This window comes from Diaporthe batatas (genome assembly GCF_019321695.1).
Source record: "Diaporthe batatas strain CRI 302-4 chromosome Unknown Contig00011, whole genome shotgun sequence".
NCBI lineage: Eukaryota > Fungi > Ascomycota > Sordariomycetes > Diaporthales > Diaporthaceae > Diaporthe > Diaporthe batatas.
In genome coordinates this window covers 266,351-283,210 of record NW_025408558.1, presented here as the reverse complement: position 1 = coordinate 283,210, position 16,860 = coordinate 266,351, and the positions used below count along the sequence as shown (strand labels likewise).

The following is a 16,860-nucleotide window of genomic DNA, read 5'->3' as shown; positions in this document are numbered from 1 at the left end:
GTGGTGGGCATGCCAACGGGCAGCGCGGCGGTCCAGACTTCGCGATCTTCAGGCCCAGTGGGCCTCACGGAGGAGGACCGCTGAGAGTACAGGAGGCCAAGGGGTCGGGGGTTGCTTGATATATTGTGTCTTGTATGGACTATATTGTATTGTACTGTAGTAATCCTGTTCGACATTCCTGGGATGCAGACGAAAGTGAGACGCCTGCAAGTGCATCTGCACTAGTGCGTATGGAGACACATGTGTGTGATCCTGAAGTCTGAATGGTGCGTGCAAGCAGCAGTGTAGATATCGGCAAGGGGAAATGGTGTCCCATAGAAGGAAGGGTTGCCAGTAGGGTGGGGAATATAGTGTCGTGTAGAGCTGTGCATTTGACAGCCTGAGACCTGAGTTGCGGTAAACATGTAATATTGACTGGCGATGGCTTCACTGACCCGTGGGTGTGGGCTGGCGGGGCAAGGGTTGATTGAAATGCGGTGGAGACCAGGCTAGAGTAACAACGGGTCATGCGCGATGAGGCAATTGAGGGCTTCGTGAGGGCATGTTTTGGGAATGAGCCGATGACACTTGGCGGCGAGGCGCGAAGCACGCCAGTAGGCCCCAGGACCCTGGGGCGGCACCCGTGTTGCAAGCGCTCCCAGATGAGGGAGTAGTGATGAAAAAGGAGACCCATATGAGGTCAGGGGCCGCCAGAATGACGCCGACGAGGTACGCCCCTGGCCGATGACGTCGTGGAGCTGTGCCCCGCCATGCACGGTCATGCCTTCCCCAAGGACACACGCAAGAGGGCAGACGATGCGGGATAATTATGGGGCGAGGCACGGGCCAGCGAGGGGCCTGGGCCCAGGAGAGTGCAAACGACCTGACGACCTACCTGGGTGCCCAGGTGCCCAGGTGGTACGGAGTAAAACGGTCAGCGAAGCGATCGGGTGCACAGCCCGGACTGACGGAGCGACAGGCTCGGGAAATGTTGCCTGCACAATGCACAATGCACACTGCACACTGCACACTGCACACTGCACTTTGCACCTCCCACCCAGATACACAGGTACTTCTGTACGCATCACTCATCACATCCGTGGACGCTTACAAGCACATTTCTGAGAATGACGTCACTCGTCTCTCCTTCGTTGCTACAACGTATGCGGACGCCGGGGACAGCGTCGCGACCAAAACGCCGGATGGGCGGGATGTTTGGCCCACCAAGTTGTGAAGCAACCAGGCCCTGTTGGCACAACAATGCACTGCATCTGTATGAGTCCGAGGTGCCTGGATGGTTGGTGTGTCCGAGATAGAGTGGCCCGGGCAGGTGGGTGGGATGGCAGTCGGGGGACTCCATGCTCCTGCCGAACTCCTCGATGGAGGGAGGGACGGCAGGACGGCTACAGCCTACAGGCCTGCGGCTCAAAGTTACACACGGCCACCCATCCAGCCGGCCGGCCAGGTGGCCAGGCCTTGGCCGTTTGGCCCTCGAAGTCTAATAAAAGTGATAGGCCAGGACCATCACTTCATAGCGCCGGCATGGACAGACAGCCTGGCAGCGTGGGGCGGTGAGGTGAGGCTCGGGCTCTTTTATGTGATCTCGGTTGCCAGAGCTAATCTGTCTCGCCGAGGGGATTGCGCCAGGGCGGCAGGGCGGCAGGGCGGCAGGGCGGCAGGTCGGCCGGTCGGCAGGTCAGCAGAGAACCCACCACCCGAGGGGCCCACTCAATGTCAGCCCAGAGATGACAACACTTCAGCAAAGAGATTTTGACTGAATATCGCCTGTCCGAGATGGGTTCTGGTGTGAAGATTGGGCAGAGTCAAGAGTGACTCTTGACTGATTCACCTGAGCGATTGGGGGAGAGACGGCGAGAAATAAGCCGGTTCGACACACGCACTTCCCTGCAGGCAGGCAGGCCGGCTTGTTACTATTGTCGAGAAGAGGAGGAGGAGGAGGGTTGCAGCACATACAGCACATACAGCCAGCCAGCCAGCCAGCCAGCGCAACTCATCACATCTGTGCTACCTCCAAGGTTTCTCACCGCGTCTGCACTGCGTGAGTATGTACCTAGGCAAGCATACTCCGTACATGCAGGATGCACAGAAACAAAACAAAATGTCTCGGGCGCCTGGTCAGCCCATCCGCCGTGTCCGCAGGTCGTCGCAACAGGCTGTGCCCCCTTGGCCAATGACAATGACGATGCAATCAACAGACCGTCCAGCCGTTCCCATTGCGGGCCTGGGGACACCATGTCATGCACTAATAAATCTCTCATCTGGAAGCACCCAATCAGGCCTTGGTCAGCACATGGCGATGGTGGCTCAGACTGCAGGCCGCCAGGCCGTTTCGCAAGCTCGGCCTTGGCCCAAGACCAACACCGGTCCGTTTCAGCCAGCGTCTGTTGGCCCGTTGGGGGACCCACAGAATCACGATGGTCTGCTTCTAACACATTCCACATGCCCGCCTTGCAAGATTTGTTTGCGAGGAACCTGCTGGGAGAGGCCCCACTCCCCTATCGACCCAGATCAAGCCAGAGTTGCGCCCGGAGACTGGTAGCGCTGGACCGACTGGCTGCCCCCTGGTCACACACTCTTGGGCCCCACTTGCCTTTCCCAGCGGGCCTCCTCCCTGTGCCCCTCCCCCAGCAAGCCCACCACGGCGACGTCAGGGACGAGGGACTCCATGTGAGGCAACTGCGACTCACGAACCACAGGCCCCTCCATTCGCTTTCCCTTCGCCTTCGGACACGCTCTGCTGTCATACATAAATACATTCTCCCTCCCTTTCTCAACCAAGCCTTGCCCTTTTTCTCCCTACCTCATCTCACTAATCCCAACAACCATCACCACCGACTTCCATTTTGACAGTCAACAACATTCCCCAACACGACCAACAGTCATCCACAGCCTTTTCTTCTGGTCTAATCCTCCCCCCGGGCTACATTCACCATCCATTCACCCCCACTTTCAACGTCTCGCTCTTCTTCCCCCACAGTCATCATAATGGCGGCCTCTGCACCTTCCAAGTCCCTCAAGGCCGTTCACTTCGGCGCTGGCAACATCGGCCGTGGCTTCGTTGCCTGCTTCCTGCACAATAGCGGATATGAGGTCGTCTTCGCCGATGTCGTGCCCGAAGTTGTTGACAAGCTCAACAACACCAAGGAGTACAAGGTCATCGAGGTCGGTACCGAGGGCACAACAGAAAACACCATCACAAACTACCGCGCCATCAACTCGAGGACCCACGCGGAGAATCTCGTCGACGAGATCGCCACTGCCGACGTTGTCACCTGCTCGGTTGGCCCGACCATCCTGAAGTTCATCGCACCTGTTATCGCCCAGGGCATTGACAAGCGCGATGAGAACCTCAAGCCCCTCTCTGTCATTGCTTGCGAGAACATGATCAACGCCACCACCGCCCTGGCCGATCACATCAAGGACCCCAAGAACACCCCTGCCGAGCGCCTCGACACCCACCACAAGCGCGCCCGCTATGCCAACTCTGCTATCGACAGAATTGTCCCTGCGCAAGACGCCGATGCAGGCCTCAACGTCAAGCTGGAGAAGTTCTACGAGTGGGTCGTCGAGCAGCTGCCCTTCGAGGGTGAGCACCCTCCCATCGATGGCATCAACTGGGTCGAACACCTCGAGCCCTTCATCGAGCGCAAGCTTTACACCGTCAACACTGGCCACGCCACCGCTGCCTACCATGGATACAACCGCAAGAAGCGCACCGTCTACGACGCCTTGCAAGACAAGGACATCCTGGCCGAGGTCAAGAAGGCCCTGGCCAACACCTCAGACCTTATCGTCACCAAGCACGAAACCTCCGAGGAGGAGCAGGCTGCATACGTCAAGAAGATCATCTCCCGCATCGGAAATCCCCACCTTGAGGATGCCGTCGAGCGTGTCGGCCGTGCTCCCCTCCGCAAGCTTGGTCGCAAGGAGCGGTTCATCGGGCCCGCGGCTGCGCTCGCGGAGCAGGGCAAGGACTGCAGCGGCCTACTCGATGCCGCCGAGATGGCTCTCCGTTTCCAGAACGTCGAGGGTGATGAGGAGTCTGTGGAGCTCGCCCAGAAGATGGCCTCCCTTGACGCTGACTCCATCGTCGCGGAGGTCTGCGGCCTGCAGAAGTCGGAGAAGCTGTACCCCATGATGGTGGAGATCGTCAAGAAGGTCCAGGCCGATGCCGAGGACTAGACGTCCCGATGACTGCTGAGACGATTGTTCACATTTGTTCAGATTCCATGATGAGACAAGATTTGGCGTTTCAATGAGGTTCTAGGGATTCCTATCGTACGGTGTTTAGGGAAGCGGACAACGGAAATGCATACCCCTTTGATGGTTGGCTTCACATTTTTCCCTTTTTATGCGTGTTTTTAGTATTTAGCATCACCTCAGAAGATGGTGAGGGGGATTTGCCGCCCCAAAGCGGGACCGAGCAACCAAAATAAACAAGACTTGATCGATGATCCAGTACCTCATCTGCAGTAGAGTGTGAAACGTGCAGCATTTTGAGGCTGCAACTGAGTAGATGGCAAACCTTGCCAACGTTCTATAGCAGCGTAGAAAGATGCCTCTATGAGGAGAACCGCGTTTGTGGTTTGGAATATAGAGGTTATCGTCGACGTATCACTCACTGGATCAGCAAATTCCAAAGTTCCCAATGCGATGTCCATCCTGTGGTGACAATTCAAACATGATGCTTAATGCTGGCAGCTGGAATTCGAAAACAGCAATGTCGACAGCATTGCAGTTCCCCTACCTACGATTGATTGATTCACACGATCCTTCCATTACTCTGACTAATCAGTTGGGGGTGGGTCTAACACGCCTTCTGTCCGCACCCCCAGGACTTGATGCCTCAGGCCACACGGCTCTAGGCTCGAGGCTGAGCTCCCCAAAGACCACATCTCAATTGGCAGTGGACCTAGCCAGAGCTCCCTGAGACGTGGCAGCAGCTTGCCATTCACACACGGGGACGCTACCCACATCCACATTTCCCCCCGACCAACTCCTACCGGCCCCTGCTATCGCATTCATTCTACACCAGTCCATCCCGTCAGCCTGGCCCTGCGTGAGCAAGCTCAAGTCTGTTCACCAAAGGAAGAGAAGCCCTCCCCCCATGTTGGCTTGTCTGCCGCCGACATTCGCCCCACCGCCCTGAACTCGAATCCTCGACGACCGGTTGTCCCCTTCTGGACGCGACCCCGACACCGATAGCATCTGCCCACCATGAGGCTCGACGTCAAGGTATGCGCATCCCCGTCTCCCATCACCTCTGGCCCGGTCCAGCTGCTCTTGAATGGCCTCGATGGCGCAGCAGATACTCGGAGACCCCTCCGGCCTCGCTGCTCGGCGCACTGCTCGGTGCCTTGGAGATCCACAACTTCTAGAGGTCCGAGCCGGGGCAGGCGGGCTCTCCCCAACCCCGTCCTGAGCATACAGGAAGGAATATCACGGTCGCTAATACTATTCCTCCGTGGACACAGCGGCAGCTCTTTGCCCGGAGCGAGCGCGTCAAGGGCATCGACTTCCACCCGACAGAGCCATGGATCCTCACAACCCTCTACAGCGGCCACGTATACATTTGGAGCTACGAGACGCAGGCCATCGTCAAGACATTCGAGTTGACAGACGTACCCGTGCGTGCCGGTCGGTTCATTGCGCGCAAGAACTGGATCGTGTGCGGCAGCGACGACTTCCAACTACGAGTCCACAACTACAACACATCAGAAAAGGTCGCCAGCTTCGAGGCTCACCCTGACTACATCCGCGCCATATGCGTCCACCCAACACAGCCCTTTGTCTTGACGGCCAGTGATGACATGACCATCAAGCTGTGGAACTGGGACCTCGGGTGGAAGTGCCAGCAGACCTTCGAGGGACACTCCCATTATGTCATGTCGCTGGCAATCAACCCCAAGGATACAAACACGTTCGCGTCAGCCTGTCTGGACAGGACAGTCAAGATCTGGTCCCTCGGGTCTTCGACGGCCAACTTCACCCTCGAAGCACACGAGCAAAAGGGCGTCAACCACGTCGACTACTACCCACATTCCGACAAGCCATACCTCCTTACCACTAGCGACGACCGGACGGTCAAGATCTGGGACTACACGACCAAGTCTCTCATTGCGACGCTTGAGGGCCACACGAACAACGTTAGCTTTGCATGCTATCACCCTGAGCTCCCCGTCATCATTTCCGGCTCGGAAGACGGAACCCTGCGAATATGGCACGCAGCCACCTACCGATTTGAGCAGAGCCTGAACTACGGTCTGGAGCGGGCTTGGTGTGTCAGTTACCAGCGGGGCAAGCAGAGTGTCGCTGTCGGGTATGACGAAGGATCGGTCGTTGTCAAGCTGGGCCGCGAGGAGCCCGCCGTCTCCATGGACGGCTCCGGCAAGCTGATCTGGGCCAAACACAACGAGGTGGTGTCGGCTATCATCAAGGGCGGCGAGGCCACCAAGGACAATGTGCCGATCAACCTCACCACCAAGGATCTGGGCAGCTGCGAAGTCTATCCATCCACCCTCTCACATTCAGCCAACGGTCGGTTCGTCGCGGTCTGCGGCGACGGTGAATTCATTGTCTACACCGCGCTCGCGTGGCGCAACAAGCAGTTCGGCTCGGCGTTGGACTTCGTCTGGGCCTCCAAGGAAAACTCAAATGACTTTGCCATCCGTGAGTCACCGACCAGCGTCAAGCTGTTCAAGAACTTTGTCGAGAAGCAAGGCGGTCTGGATGTTGGTTTCCAGGCGGACGGCCTGGCCGGGGGAGTCCTCCTCGGTGTCAAGGGACAGGGAGGCATCAGCTTCTTTGACTGGGCGACTGGTGGCCTAGTAAGACGGATCGAGGTCGAGCCGCGCGAAGTCTACTGGAGTGAGAGCGGGGAGCTGGTCGCGCTGGCCTGCGACGACACCTGCTACATCCTGCGCTTTAGTCGCGAGGCATACCAGGAGGGTTTGCAGTCCGGCCAGGTCGAGGACGATGGTGTGGAGGCCGCCTTCGAGGTCATCACCGATATCAGCGAGAGCGTGAGAACCGGCGAGTGGGTCGGCGACTGCTTCCTGTTCACCAACTCCACCAACCGCCTGAACTACCTTGTTGGCGACCAAACCTACACGGTGTCACATTTCGACCAACCCATGTACATCCTTGGTTACATACAGCGCGACTCCCGCATCTACCTCTGCAACAAGGATGTTGCTATCACATCCTTCGCCCTGTCACTGCCCGTGCTGGAGTACCAGACTCTCGTCCTCCGGGAGGAGCTCGAGGCCGCCCAGGAGCTGCTCGCCGCAATTCCAGAGGGCGAGCTCAACAAGGTCGCCCGATTCCTGGACGGCCAGGGCCACAAGGAGCTAGCCTTGGATGTTGCCACGGACCCCGAGCACAAGTTCGAGCTTGCTCTTGCGCTGAGCCGACTGGACATCGCGCTCGACCTCGCCAAGCAGGCCGATGTTGAGCACCGATGGAAGACTGGTAAGTCGTGTCCCTGCCTGGCATCTATTGATTTTGGTCGGCGACTAACCAAAACGCTTCTTAGTGGGTGACGCCGCCCTCTCTGCCTGGGACGTTTCTCTGGCGGCAGAGTGCTTCACACATGCCAACGATCTCGGCTCTCTGCTCCTCGTTTACTCATCAACCGCCGACCGCGACGGCCTGACATCCCTGGCGAGCAAGGCCGAAGAAGCTGGCGCTCACAATGTTGCTTTCTCCGCGAAATGGCTCCTTGCAGATGTCGAGGGCTGTGTGAACATCCTAGTGAAGACCGAACGTCTCGCCGAGGCCGTCCTTTTCTCACAGACTTACAAGCCCAGTTTGACTGCGGATGTGGTCAAGAAGTGGAAAGAGTCCCTGGAAAAGGGCAAGAAGAGCCGTGTTGCGAAGACCATTGGAGCTCCTGGCGCTGAGGGCGACGAGGAGCTGTTTCCCGAGTGGGACGAGTGGCTGCGCCTGGAGAAGGAGGGCGGCACAGCTGCCGATGTGGATGTCGAGATGGAGAACGGCAGCCCGGCTGCTGAGACTGGAGAGGAAGAGGCCGCCGAGGGGGCGGAGGAGGTTGCGGATGATGTTGCGGACGCGGATGAGGAAGAGTAGTGCACTATCTCACCATAAAGAAGGGGTCTGTGGTCAGAGCACGTCGTACGATGAGATGTAGGTTCTCGCGCCGCCAGCCTGGAGTTACAATGACGACGGCACTCGAGGGAGTTCGGGCGCGGGGTGAACTGAAGCGGATCCAGTCAGGCTTAGAGGAGTTTGAGTGGATAACACAACGCGATTCCGAGGGGAAAGGACGTATTAAAGAAAAGTTGTAGAGACTACCTACCTAGGGAGGTAGCCAGCACAAGTAGGTTTAGCCACGGATGCAATCTGCATTGCTACAGGTGGTTATGATGAGCACCACTCAGCCATGGTTCAACGCGCTCATGTCAAGCCTTTTAATACACAAATATATCATGACAACCATTGCCCGGGCTTCCAAGATCTAGCAGTTTGATCTCGGAACGCCACTGCTTAAGATTTGGACAAGGCCGATGTGGCTATTTTCAACTTGGGTCGTACGAGGTGCCTTGTTTGTGCAACTCGTACTTTCTTGCGGGTTTCTACCGCTCATTGGTCCACTCAACTGGCAATGCCGCAACTGTCAAAGCCATAATACATGAGCACCAGTGACGTGGGCAATAAGCGGGCTATGAAACCAGGCAAATCTGCCGAGACGCCGCCCTTATTACATCCTTATGGACAACCACTTTCGGAGAAACAAGGTCACAGGCAAACTGAGCGCGGAGTTCAAATTTACCTCGACAACAAACAAATGCAAGTTCCATTAATCATAAAGCACAGGAGCTGTCGTAGTCAAGCCCACAAAACCGAACAAGCCAGTAAAAGAGGACGGACGAGCTCATCACCACAGCGGACTAGCGAGAGCTGCCACGCACGGTAGTAGCGGCTGCGAGTATGATCGTCTCGTGTTCCTATATATGAGCTTGCGGAAATGGTGCAGGTGGCAAACCATGGTGTTCCAGAGTTATGTTTGTGTGCGTGAAGCCGAGGTGTCCCAAGGCTTGTTGATGTACTTGACAGTACCAGGGCGCCGCGTTGACTCGACCACCTGGGCATTGTATTGGACAAGCGGCGAAGGACCAACTTCGAATGTGAATATACAGCTCCCTACCTAGGCGTCTGTAAGGTACACATGATTTTCACAGTTGTTCTCTTGGGCAGAGATCCACATCCTAGAGCAGGATTCACACTCGAGTCACTACAATGCTGTGCTCACCGGAACGTGAGTCTGGCAAGTGGAGCCAGCCCCGGACTCGTCTGATACTAATTGGCACCCCCACACATGACGATGGCGACATCTGGTGCGTTGTCTCTGCAGCCTTAGATAGTCATTGTAGGTGGCATCTAAGGCCCCAAGGAAGGCAACTTGTACGACATCCGAGCGACATCCGCAACCTGGACTGCGTGATATTGTGGATCATCTGGCAATTAGTTGCATGTTAGCACCGCATTTTCCATTGGAATTGCGTCAACTCTATTGTTCTTCATTCGCTATCGCGTTTGCTGTTGGCTTCCGATGCATCGTCCCCTCACGATCGGTAGCCCGCCGGGGCCATAATGCGCTTGCGAATTCTGGACTCGGGATGACGTGCTGATGTCTACAGGTTGCAAAACGAACAGCACTGAATGCTAAGTATGCATACCTAGGTATGTTGGAGGGAACAGAATCTATTATAAATATATGCAGTGCTCCCGTGTTTACATTTAGTTCATCTGCGTTGATATTCCCATTCTTCAAATACACCTTCGCAGGTACACCGCATGTGCAGGTCCACACATCAAGTCATCTCTGTAGACCGACAAGACACAAGACCCAATCGACCCCTTCCACACTGTGCAGCACCTCATAATGGCCCCAGCTGCGACCTCAGATATTGCATTCGGCTCTGCCTCAGCAGACAAGAAGTCTTTCCCAGTGCCGTTGAAGCTGAGCGGTGCCCTCGAGAAGTTCACTGTTGAAGACGCGACGCCAGCCATAGGCCGCGAATTTGTCAATGTCAACATCGTTGACGATCTGCTCAATGCTCCCAACTCAGATCAGCTTCTGCGAGATGTGGCAATCACAAGTGAGTCTGCCTGCTAGTTCGCGTGCGCTCTTCCTGCGGACTCGCTGACGAACATATAAGTCTCCCAGCGTGGCGTGGTCTTTTTCCGTTCTCAGGACAACCTGACCGACGACCTCCAAAAGGAGTTTGTGGACAGGCTGGGCCAACTCGTTGGGAAGCCATCGTCTTCAACCTTGCACATCCATCCAGTACTCAACAGCACATCGGAGTTCGGAGTTGGCGATAACGCGGTCAGCCATATTTCTAGTTTGGCACGGAAGAAAATGTTCCGCCACAAGGAGCAACCCAACAAGCGCCGCTACGATGCCGCACAGTGGCATTCTGATATACAATTTGAACCATATCCGGCAGACTACACATCACTCCGTCTTACCGAGCTTCCGAAGACTGGCGGTGACACCCTTTGGGCTTCCGGCTATGAGATCTACGACCAATTCTCCAAGAAGTACCAGCAGTTCTTTGAGGGCCTTACAGCTACCTTCAGCGGCGAGGGCTTCCTCCGCGCAGCTGCGGCAGACCCGGAGAACGTCAAGATCTACACCGAGCCCAGGGGCTCCCCTCACAACATCGGAAGCGACTTGATCGCCGTTCACCCAGTGGTGCGGACAAACCCTGTAACCGGCTGGAAAAGTATCTTTGCTTTAGGGCCCTTCCCCAAGAGGATCAATGAGCTTACCCAGGAGGAATCGGATGAGCTTCTGCGCAAGTTTGAGAGGGTCCTCCTGGACCACCACGAATTTCAGGTTAGATTCAAGTGGAGGAACCCCAACGACATTGGTGAGTTCTGCTCATGTATGGCTTTTGCAGCATCCTCGCTGACTGACTTTGCAACCAGCCATCTGGGACAACCGTAGCGTCTTCCACACCGCCACCAATGACTATGATGGCCTGGGCGAGAGGTTCGGGCATAGGACTGTGGGCATTGGCGAGAAGCCTTACCTTGATCCGAACAGCCGATCAAGAACAGAGGAGTTGCAAGGTGTTGACACTGAGGAGGCTTAAAGAGGGCCGGGGAAGGAGGCCGTGGCGTATTCCAATGTAGTTGTTTCGTTTCTCATCTCCATATACATGTAAAATGTATGTGGCACATGTATAGGTACACTACCTAAGTACTTGGACCGCTCTGCGCACATCCCCACCAACGCACATATATTTCCCACTAAAAATACTAATTTTTACCCTAACCTATTTAATTATATAAAATTACTATAATAATAAAAATAAAACTAATAGTTAAAAGTATTTTTTTAAATTATATAAAAAATTCTATTTAAGTAATAATTATTATATTAATTTAGAAATAAATTCTTAAATATTAATATTATTTTTTTTAATTAATTCCTATACTATTTATTAGTTACCTAATTAAAAAAGAAAAACTTTTATTTTAAGTTAATTAAAGTAATTATAATATTAAATTTAAAAATAATATATATATTACTATTATATTTATTTATATTTTAAAAGTTTCTATTTATAGAAATTTATTAGAATTAATTATTAACGATTTTAAAAAGTAGGGTAAAAAGTAGGATTTACTCTACTTTTCTTAAATTTATAATAATTAAATCTATTAATTTTCTATAATTAAAAATTCTTTTAATTTAAATTTTAATATTTTTAATAGATTTAATATGTATAGTAAGTAATATTTATTATTAATAATTAAAGTTTTATAAAAGTTTTAAGTTTATAATAAAACTTTTAAATTTAATAAAGGAACTTTAAAAAGGAATTTCTAACTTTTAATAATTATTTTAAAATACTTCTTTATTTTATTTTTATATAAAAAATATTTCTATATATAAATAAAGTATAAAAATTTTAATAGAAGGGTTTATTAACTTTTAGAATTTAATTTTAATTTCATATTTTAAAATATATATATTATATATAATTTAATTTATTAATATAAATATTATTATTTATAATATAAAATCAATTTCAATATATATAATTTAAAAGTACTAATTTTATAGATTTAATTTAGACTTATAAAAATAATATAGAATTAATAATACTATATTATATATATAAGAAATAATGTGTGTTAGTGGGGATGTGTGCAGAGCGGTCTAAGTACTTACCTAGGTACCTAGGTAGGTAGTAAACACTTGCAACCCATGATTTACAAAAAGCGCACAATACCAATGACGTGTTCCAATGTATCTAATCTATAAGTGACAAATTGAACATGCAGAAACAAATGGTATAGAGTGCACAACTTTGAGAAATCCAGCTGCTTAATTGTTTTTCTTACCTAACTAGGCACACAGGGCGTTTGCATCTGCATCGTTACATTCAGCTATTACCAATCACCATCCATCATCCATTTTCTACCTAGGTACGAACATTCATCAACAACACATTGATTTGCATGGAACATGTCAAACAAGCCTCAGGCCCGGGCTGCTTGAACAAAGCTCTGGTGGTGCTTAGGGTGACTCTTTTCCACTCTCCCTTTGATCAGTTTCTTCATGATTGCACTGCTTTCAATAGCAATACCCTCTTCAATTCGACCGGACGTCACAGACAACTTGCATCAATGTGTATGATACATGTGGGAGCTTTCCCATCAACAGCTGCGTCAATACCCTTGGGCGGGTTGACCAGGGTCAGTCGAAATGTCGTTTGCCCGATGGGCCATTTGCCCATCACTTCTTGGACACATTCCTTGCTGATGACAGATTTGCCGGAGACCTTCTTGTAGTTGATGAGATGGGGTGATGCGATTTTGGTGTAGATGTCATGTTTATGACGAGAGGCAATGACAGCCTCCTCTTTAGCACCTGTTCCGAGGGCAGTGGTGATGGTACCTAGGTAGCTTTAGAAGACATCCTTATGTTGACCCTGGTACACCCTGGGGCAGTATTTTGCATAAAGTATCTCGAGATTAACACAGATGTAACTAAAGACAAAGGATTAAGGCGTTCCGCTTGTTGTCAAGTAACCAAAGTTTCACTCACATGGCACCATTGTATATAGTATATAACTACATATACAATTTGCACCAAGGGCCCTTCAGCATACAAAGTTCATCTCAAAGATAACACTTCTTTCACATGTATTCCAGATAAAACAGCAACATCACTTTGTAAGCCATGTGGCATGTCCTGTCTGTTTCGTGTCAAAAGCCACAATCTTCGTACAACGGTCGTATAAGCTGGAGTATCGACACTTGAAACCCGTCCTGTGTGCTCTTGGCATTGAGTGGCAGTTGCCAAACAAAGCGTGTGCTTGGAACAAACGCCAGAGCGCGTAAATAATTCCGGCCCCAGAGTGCCTGCTACGGCCCAAGGGTTCAAATGTTAATAGATTCTTAATTGTCAAACACGATGTTAGTGTTGACCAAATCGATTCTTGTTGTCCTTTATCATTGAACCATAAGGGACGGCCGTCTTCAATAACGTATGTCCAGGTGGGTTTGCATAATGACGCATAAATTGCCCGGGCGTTCGGCACATCAAATGTAATGGGAGTTTGTCTCAGTGGTTGCACGGTGTGAAAGCCAACATTGGTCGTTGGGCCAATCTGCGCTCAGACACGTCGTGGAAACGGTGGAGTACTTACACTAAAACAGCATTCCGATGAAACCAGGCCATCTTGGGAGCTACACCACATGTGAGATCTAGACCAATTCATATCTAGGCAATTCGAGGTCAATGGATCGACCGTAACTTAGCAATGCCTCGGATCACTTACCATGACTTATTGAGACCAAAATCATTGCAGTCGGCACATCACATGTCACTTCAAAGCCGCGGTCAGGAATCGGGAGAACCCTTGGGAAGTGAGTCAGAAAGGCGAATAACAAGATGTAGAACAAGAATTCCTGGCCGTCGGAGACGGTGCTACGTTGACGGGCAGGTTCTCAACGTAATGAAAGGTCAGCCTGACTAAAGCTGACGGTGCCAAGTAAACAACACGAGCGGCACAGTATTATGTTCAGGCTGGGCCGACAGAAGACGGTGCCCAGATCCCCATCACGAGGCATCGAATATCCAGAACAGGATCTGGTCAAGACAGCAGCAGCGTCTCATTCTTCAGTTGATGCGAATGCTGGTGGGCCGTTGTAAGACCCTGGACTAATTTCTGACAAATCAGTCAGGCCACAGACGCAATGCTTCGTCCAATAGCCAAGATGCTCAGATCGAACGGCCAGCCCAAGCTGTCGCGATGACGTCTAAATCCGTGCTCATTAAGAGATGGACTGAATGTAGATATCCGAAAAGGCAAAAGTGAGACAGAGCCTGGATTGGCTGCGGCCCATTTCCTGCATGTGAGTCCCGTTTAGGGCGTGAATTATGGTCAATTCAACGCTTTATGGCGCACCATATTAAGATGGCTTGAGATCAACTGCCGGGCTTCACAAGGTTTGTGATGTCCTTGCACTGCGGCGTCTGTCTGGGATGCCGTGACGCGTCAGGACGAGACCGTGCCTGGGCAGTCAGATACACAGCACAGTGAAGCTCAGTAATCTGAACTCAATTCTTCCCAGCAGCAAACACTTTCCTCCGTTGCCGTATCATGTGGTTGAACAGAGTAGGCGCAGCTGTGAGCGCGTTAGCAACCTTGGAAGCCCAGCCTACTATACCGCGCCGAAGAGAGACTTACCCGGGATGTAAAGTAGTGAGGCGGCAATGTAAGCCCACGCGTGGGAGTGATATCCGAGCCTCCATGCTTCTGACACGGTGTTATACACAACACCAACCTCGCCAGCGATGCCGAGCGGGTACAGCACGTAGAAAGCGCTGTAGCGAGCCCAGGTTAGGGTGCGGTACTGGTGGCCACCGACAAGTTTTGTAGCGAAGTACAGGTATCGAATGGCATCTGCAGCGCTCCAGGCAAGAACCATCAGACCGTAAAAGGGACTGAGAGCAGAGGACTGGTAATTCTCGATGACGAGCCAGAGGACGGTGCTTCGACCAGCGACTTGAACGAAGCTGGTGAGCACGGGGGCATTGACAAGACCTGTGGACGGGTCAGCCAGGATTCTTCAATGTTGTGGCGCAACATGGCCTTGGGTGTACCTAGAACGGAGTGCAAGATGTCCAGTGCGGCCAGGCTTTGGGTGAGCAGGAGCGTGATCCTGACGCTGGGAAACAGATACACCTGGCCCAGACCATTGCTCAGTGCAAGCGCCGCGCTCCTGCCGAAGATAAAGATCCAAAGAAGGGCCGAGATGGTATTATAGCCGATCAGATATGCCCACTGTGGGAACTTTCCCTCGAATACGCCCATGACTTCCAATCCGCACGCTTGGTGATTGCTTGTGATGCGGCGCACCTGAGCACTGACTTGGGCGACGTGTAAATTTCAACCGCACCAATCCAGGCCAGACGCGCTGAACTGACGTCGGTTATCGTGATAAGCAATGATTAGCAAAACCCTGCGTTCGAAAAACGAGACTTGCCCCCCTAACCCAGGTAAATCAGCACCCTGCCATACGTGCTACGAAAATCCTTACTAAAAATTATGAAACTTAAAATTACTATTATAATATAGATATTAATATTATTATAACTTTATATAAGTAATAAGTTTATATTTAATATATTAAATTATTAAAATTAAAAATAACTTTTATTTAATAAGTTACTAATTACATAAAAATAAAAATAATATTATATATTATCTATTAATATTTAATAATATATTTATTAATATCTTATTCATTCTAAATTCTATTTACTTATATTATTATATAAGTCTAAATAGATAGTGTTTTAAACCCTATCTAAGTCGTGTTACTAGACTATTATCCAGACTTGGACTTATATTCCAGCGGGCAGCAGAGGAGTTCTGACTGAGCTTGCTAGACCACCTGGGTAAGATTTCTACAAAATCTCGCCTCAATAGGTGCCTAGAAGAGTCTGTGCAATCCTTCTTTCATTACGGCATGGGAGGCACGTTGGCCTCAAGGTTGCTCCAACCACTTCGCAAAAGGCCAGTGAACCATACAGAACACAGAGAAACTAGCAAGACATCCCGTCGAGTGCCGTCCGCCCGGTTCGGGTTCCTTTGACATCAACATTGAAGGATTCCAACTGGTTTCTGTTGAGTTGATAGGTTCCGGATCATGGTCCTGAATGCGATAGAGAGCTGGAATATGAATGGATCCTAGGAGTCACGCCACATGCTGACAGCCAGTTTGTATCTGCTTGTGTCGCACTATCAGCGGCCGCCAGTTTGCGCAAAGCTGAGACCAATGATAACATGGAAGCGTTATGTGCCAAATGTGGCTCCACCAGCAACACCGTCGAGCGATATCATGGATGAGGCCCGTGGTGCCTGCCGACGCCCGTGTATTTGGACCACAACCGTGGATGGCCTTGGCCTCCAGATGTCGGGATCCTGCCAACAGGGTCTCTCTATACCCTGCAGCTGGCTTCAGACCTCGGGAGCCACCTGGCTACTGCTGACATTCCGCAGCGCCGGCGTTCTTGGGTTCAACCGAGGCGCATCCGTATAAAATGTAGGAGAAGCACGAATGAGACATGTCCATTTCTCCCATCCTTTCCAGTTCCCATAACCTTGAGGCTGCTTAAATGTTGGTACGTGGAAAACATTGACGTTCTCGCACTAGGCCACATCATGAGCATGTCTTCTCCACTCCTCTACAACTCCACGACGTACGCGGTGTTGGGTGCAAGTCATCGCCCTCCTGTACGTCCTGTATCGTGCTGCCCTCCCCAAGCCTATCCCAGGCATTCCTTATCATGAAGCATCCGCAAGCAGA

At 51.4% G+C, this 16,860-nt stretch overlaps 4 protein-coding genes across 4 annotated transcripts; 3 read left to right on the top strand and 1 right to left on the bottom strand.

Annotated features, from left to right (window-relative positions):
- Positions 1-2,335: 2,335 nt before the first annotated feature.
- Positions 2,336-4,453, top strand: KVR01_009407 (uncharacterized protein). Its single transcript, XM_044791843.1, has one exon. The coding sequence runs from the start codon at positions 2,986-2,988 to the stop codon at positions 4,180-4,182; it is 1,197 nt and encodes a 398-aa protein (XP_044641909.1). The 5' UTR covers positions 2,336-2,985; the 3' UTR covers positions 4,183-4,453.
- Positions 4,454-4,894: 441 nt separating this feature from the next.
- Positions 4,895-8,454, top strand: KVR01_009635 (coatomer subunit beta'). Its single transcript, XM_044792632.1, has 3 exons — positions 4,895-5,235; positions 5,475-7,470; positions 7,535-8,454. Exons 1-3 carry the CDS (start codon positions 5,218-5,220, stop codon positions 8,086-8,088), a joined length of 2,568 nt encoding a protein of 855 aa, XP_044642137.1. The 5' UTR covers positions 4,895-5,217; the 3' UTR covers positions 8,089-8,454.
- A 1,450-nt stretch (positions 8,455-9,904) lies between these two features.
- On the top strand, positions 9,905-11,123 carry KVR01_009463 (uncharacterized protein; the record flags this gene model as incomplete). Its single annotated transcript, XM_044789755.1, has 3 exons — positions 9,905-10,121; positions 10,182-10,898; positions 10,957-11,123. The coding sequence occupies 3 exons, from the start codon at positions 9,905-9,907 to the stop codon at positions 11,121-11,123; spliced, it is 1,101 nt and encodes a 366-aa protein (XP_044641965.1).
- Positions 11,124-13,571: 2,448 nt separating this feature from the next.
- KVR01_009229 (uncharacterized protein) lies at positions 13,572-15,475 on the bottom strand. The gene is made up of 4 exons (XM_044785603.1): positions 15,152-15,475; positions 14,736-15,092; positions 13,824-14,673; positions 13,572-13,765 (listed from the first exon to the last, which is right to left on the bottom strand). The coding sequence occupies exons 1-3, from the start codon at positions 15,360-15,362 to the stop codon at positions 14,606-14,608; spliced, it is 636 nt and encodes a 211-aa protein (XP_044641731.1). The 5' UTR covers positions 15,363-15,475; the 3' UTR covers positions 13,572-13,765; positions 13,824-14,605.
- Between the last annotated feature and the right edge of the window lie 1,385 nt (positions 15,476-16,860).

Coding starts and splice junctions, on each gene's coding strand:
- KVR01_009635 (XM_044792632.1), top strand. Junction 7,471..7,534: donor TGAGCACCGATGGAAGACTG/GTAAGTCGTGTC, acceptor AACGCTTCTTAG/TGGGTGACGCCGCCCTCTCT.
- KVR01_009407 (XM_044791843.1), top strand. CDS start 2,986: ATGGCGGCCTCTGCACCTTCCAAGTCCCTCAAGGCCGTTCACTTCGGC.
- KVR01_009229 (XM_044785603.1), bottom strand. CDS start 15,362: ATGGGCGTATTCGAGGGAAAGTTCCCACAGTGGGCATATCTGATCGGC. Junction 15,093..15,151: donor CATCTTGCACTCCGTTCTAG/GTACACCCAAGG, acceptor ACCCGTCCACAG/GTCTTGTCAATGCCCCCGTG. Junction 14,674..14,735: donor CTCACTACTTTACATCCCGG/GTAAGTCTCTCT, acceptor ACGCGCTCACAG/CTGCGCCTACTCTGTTCAAC.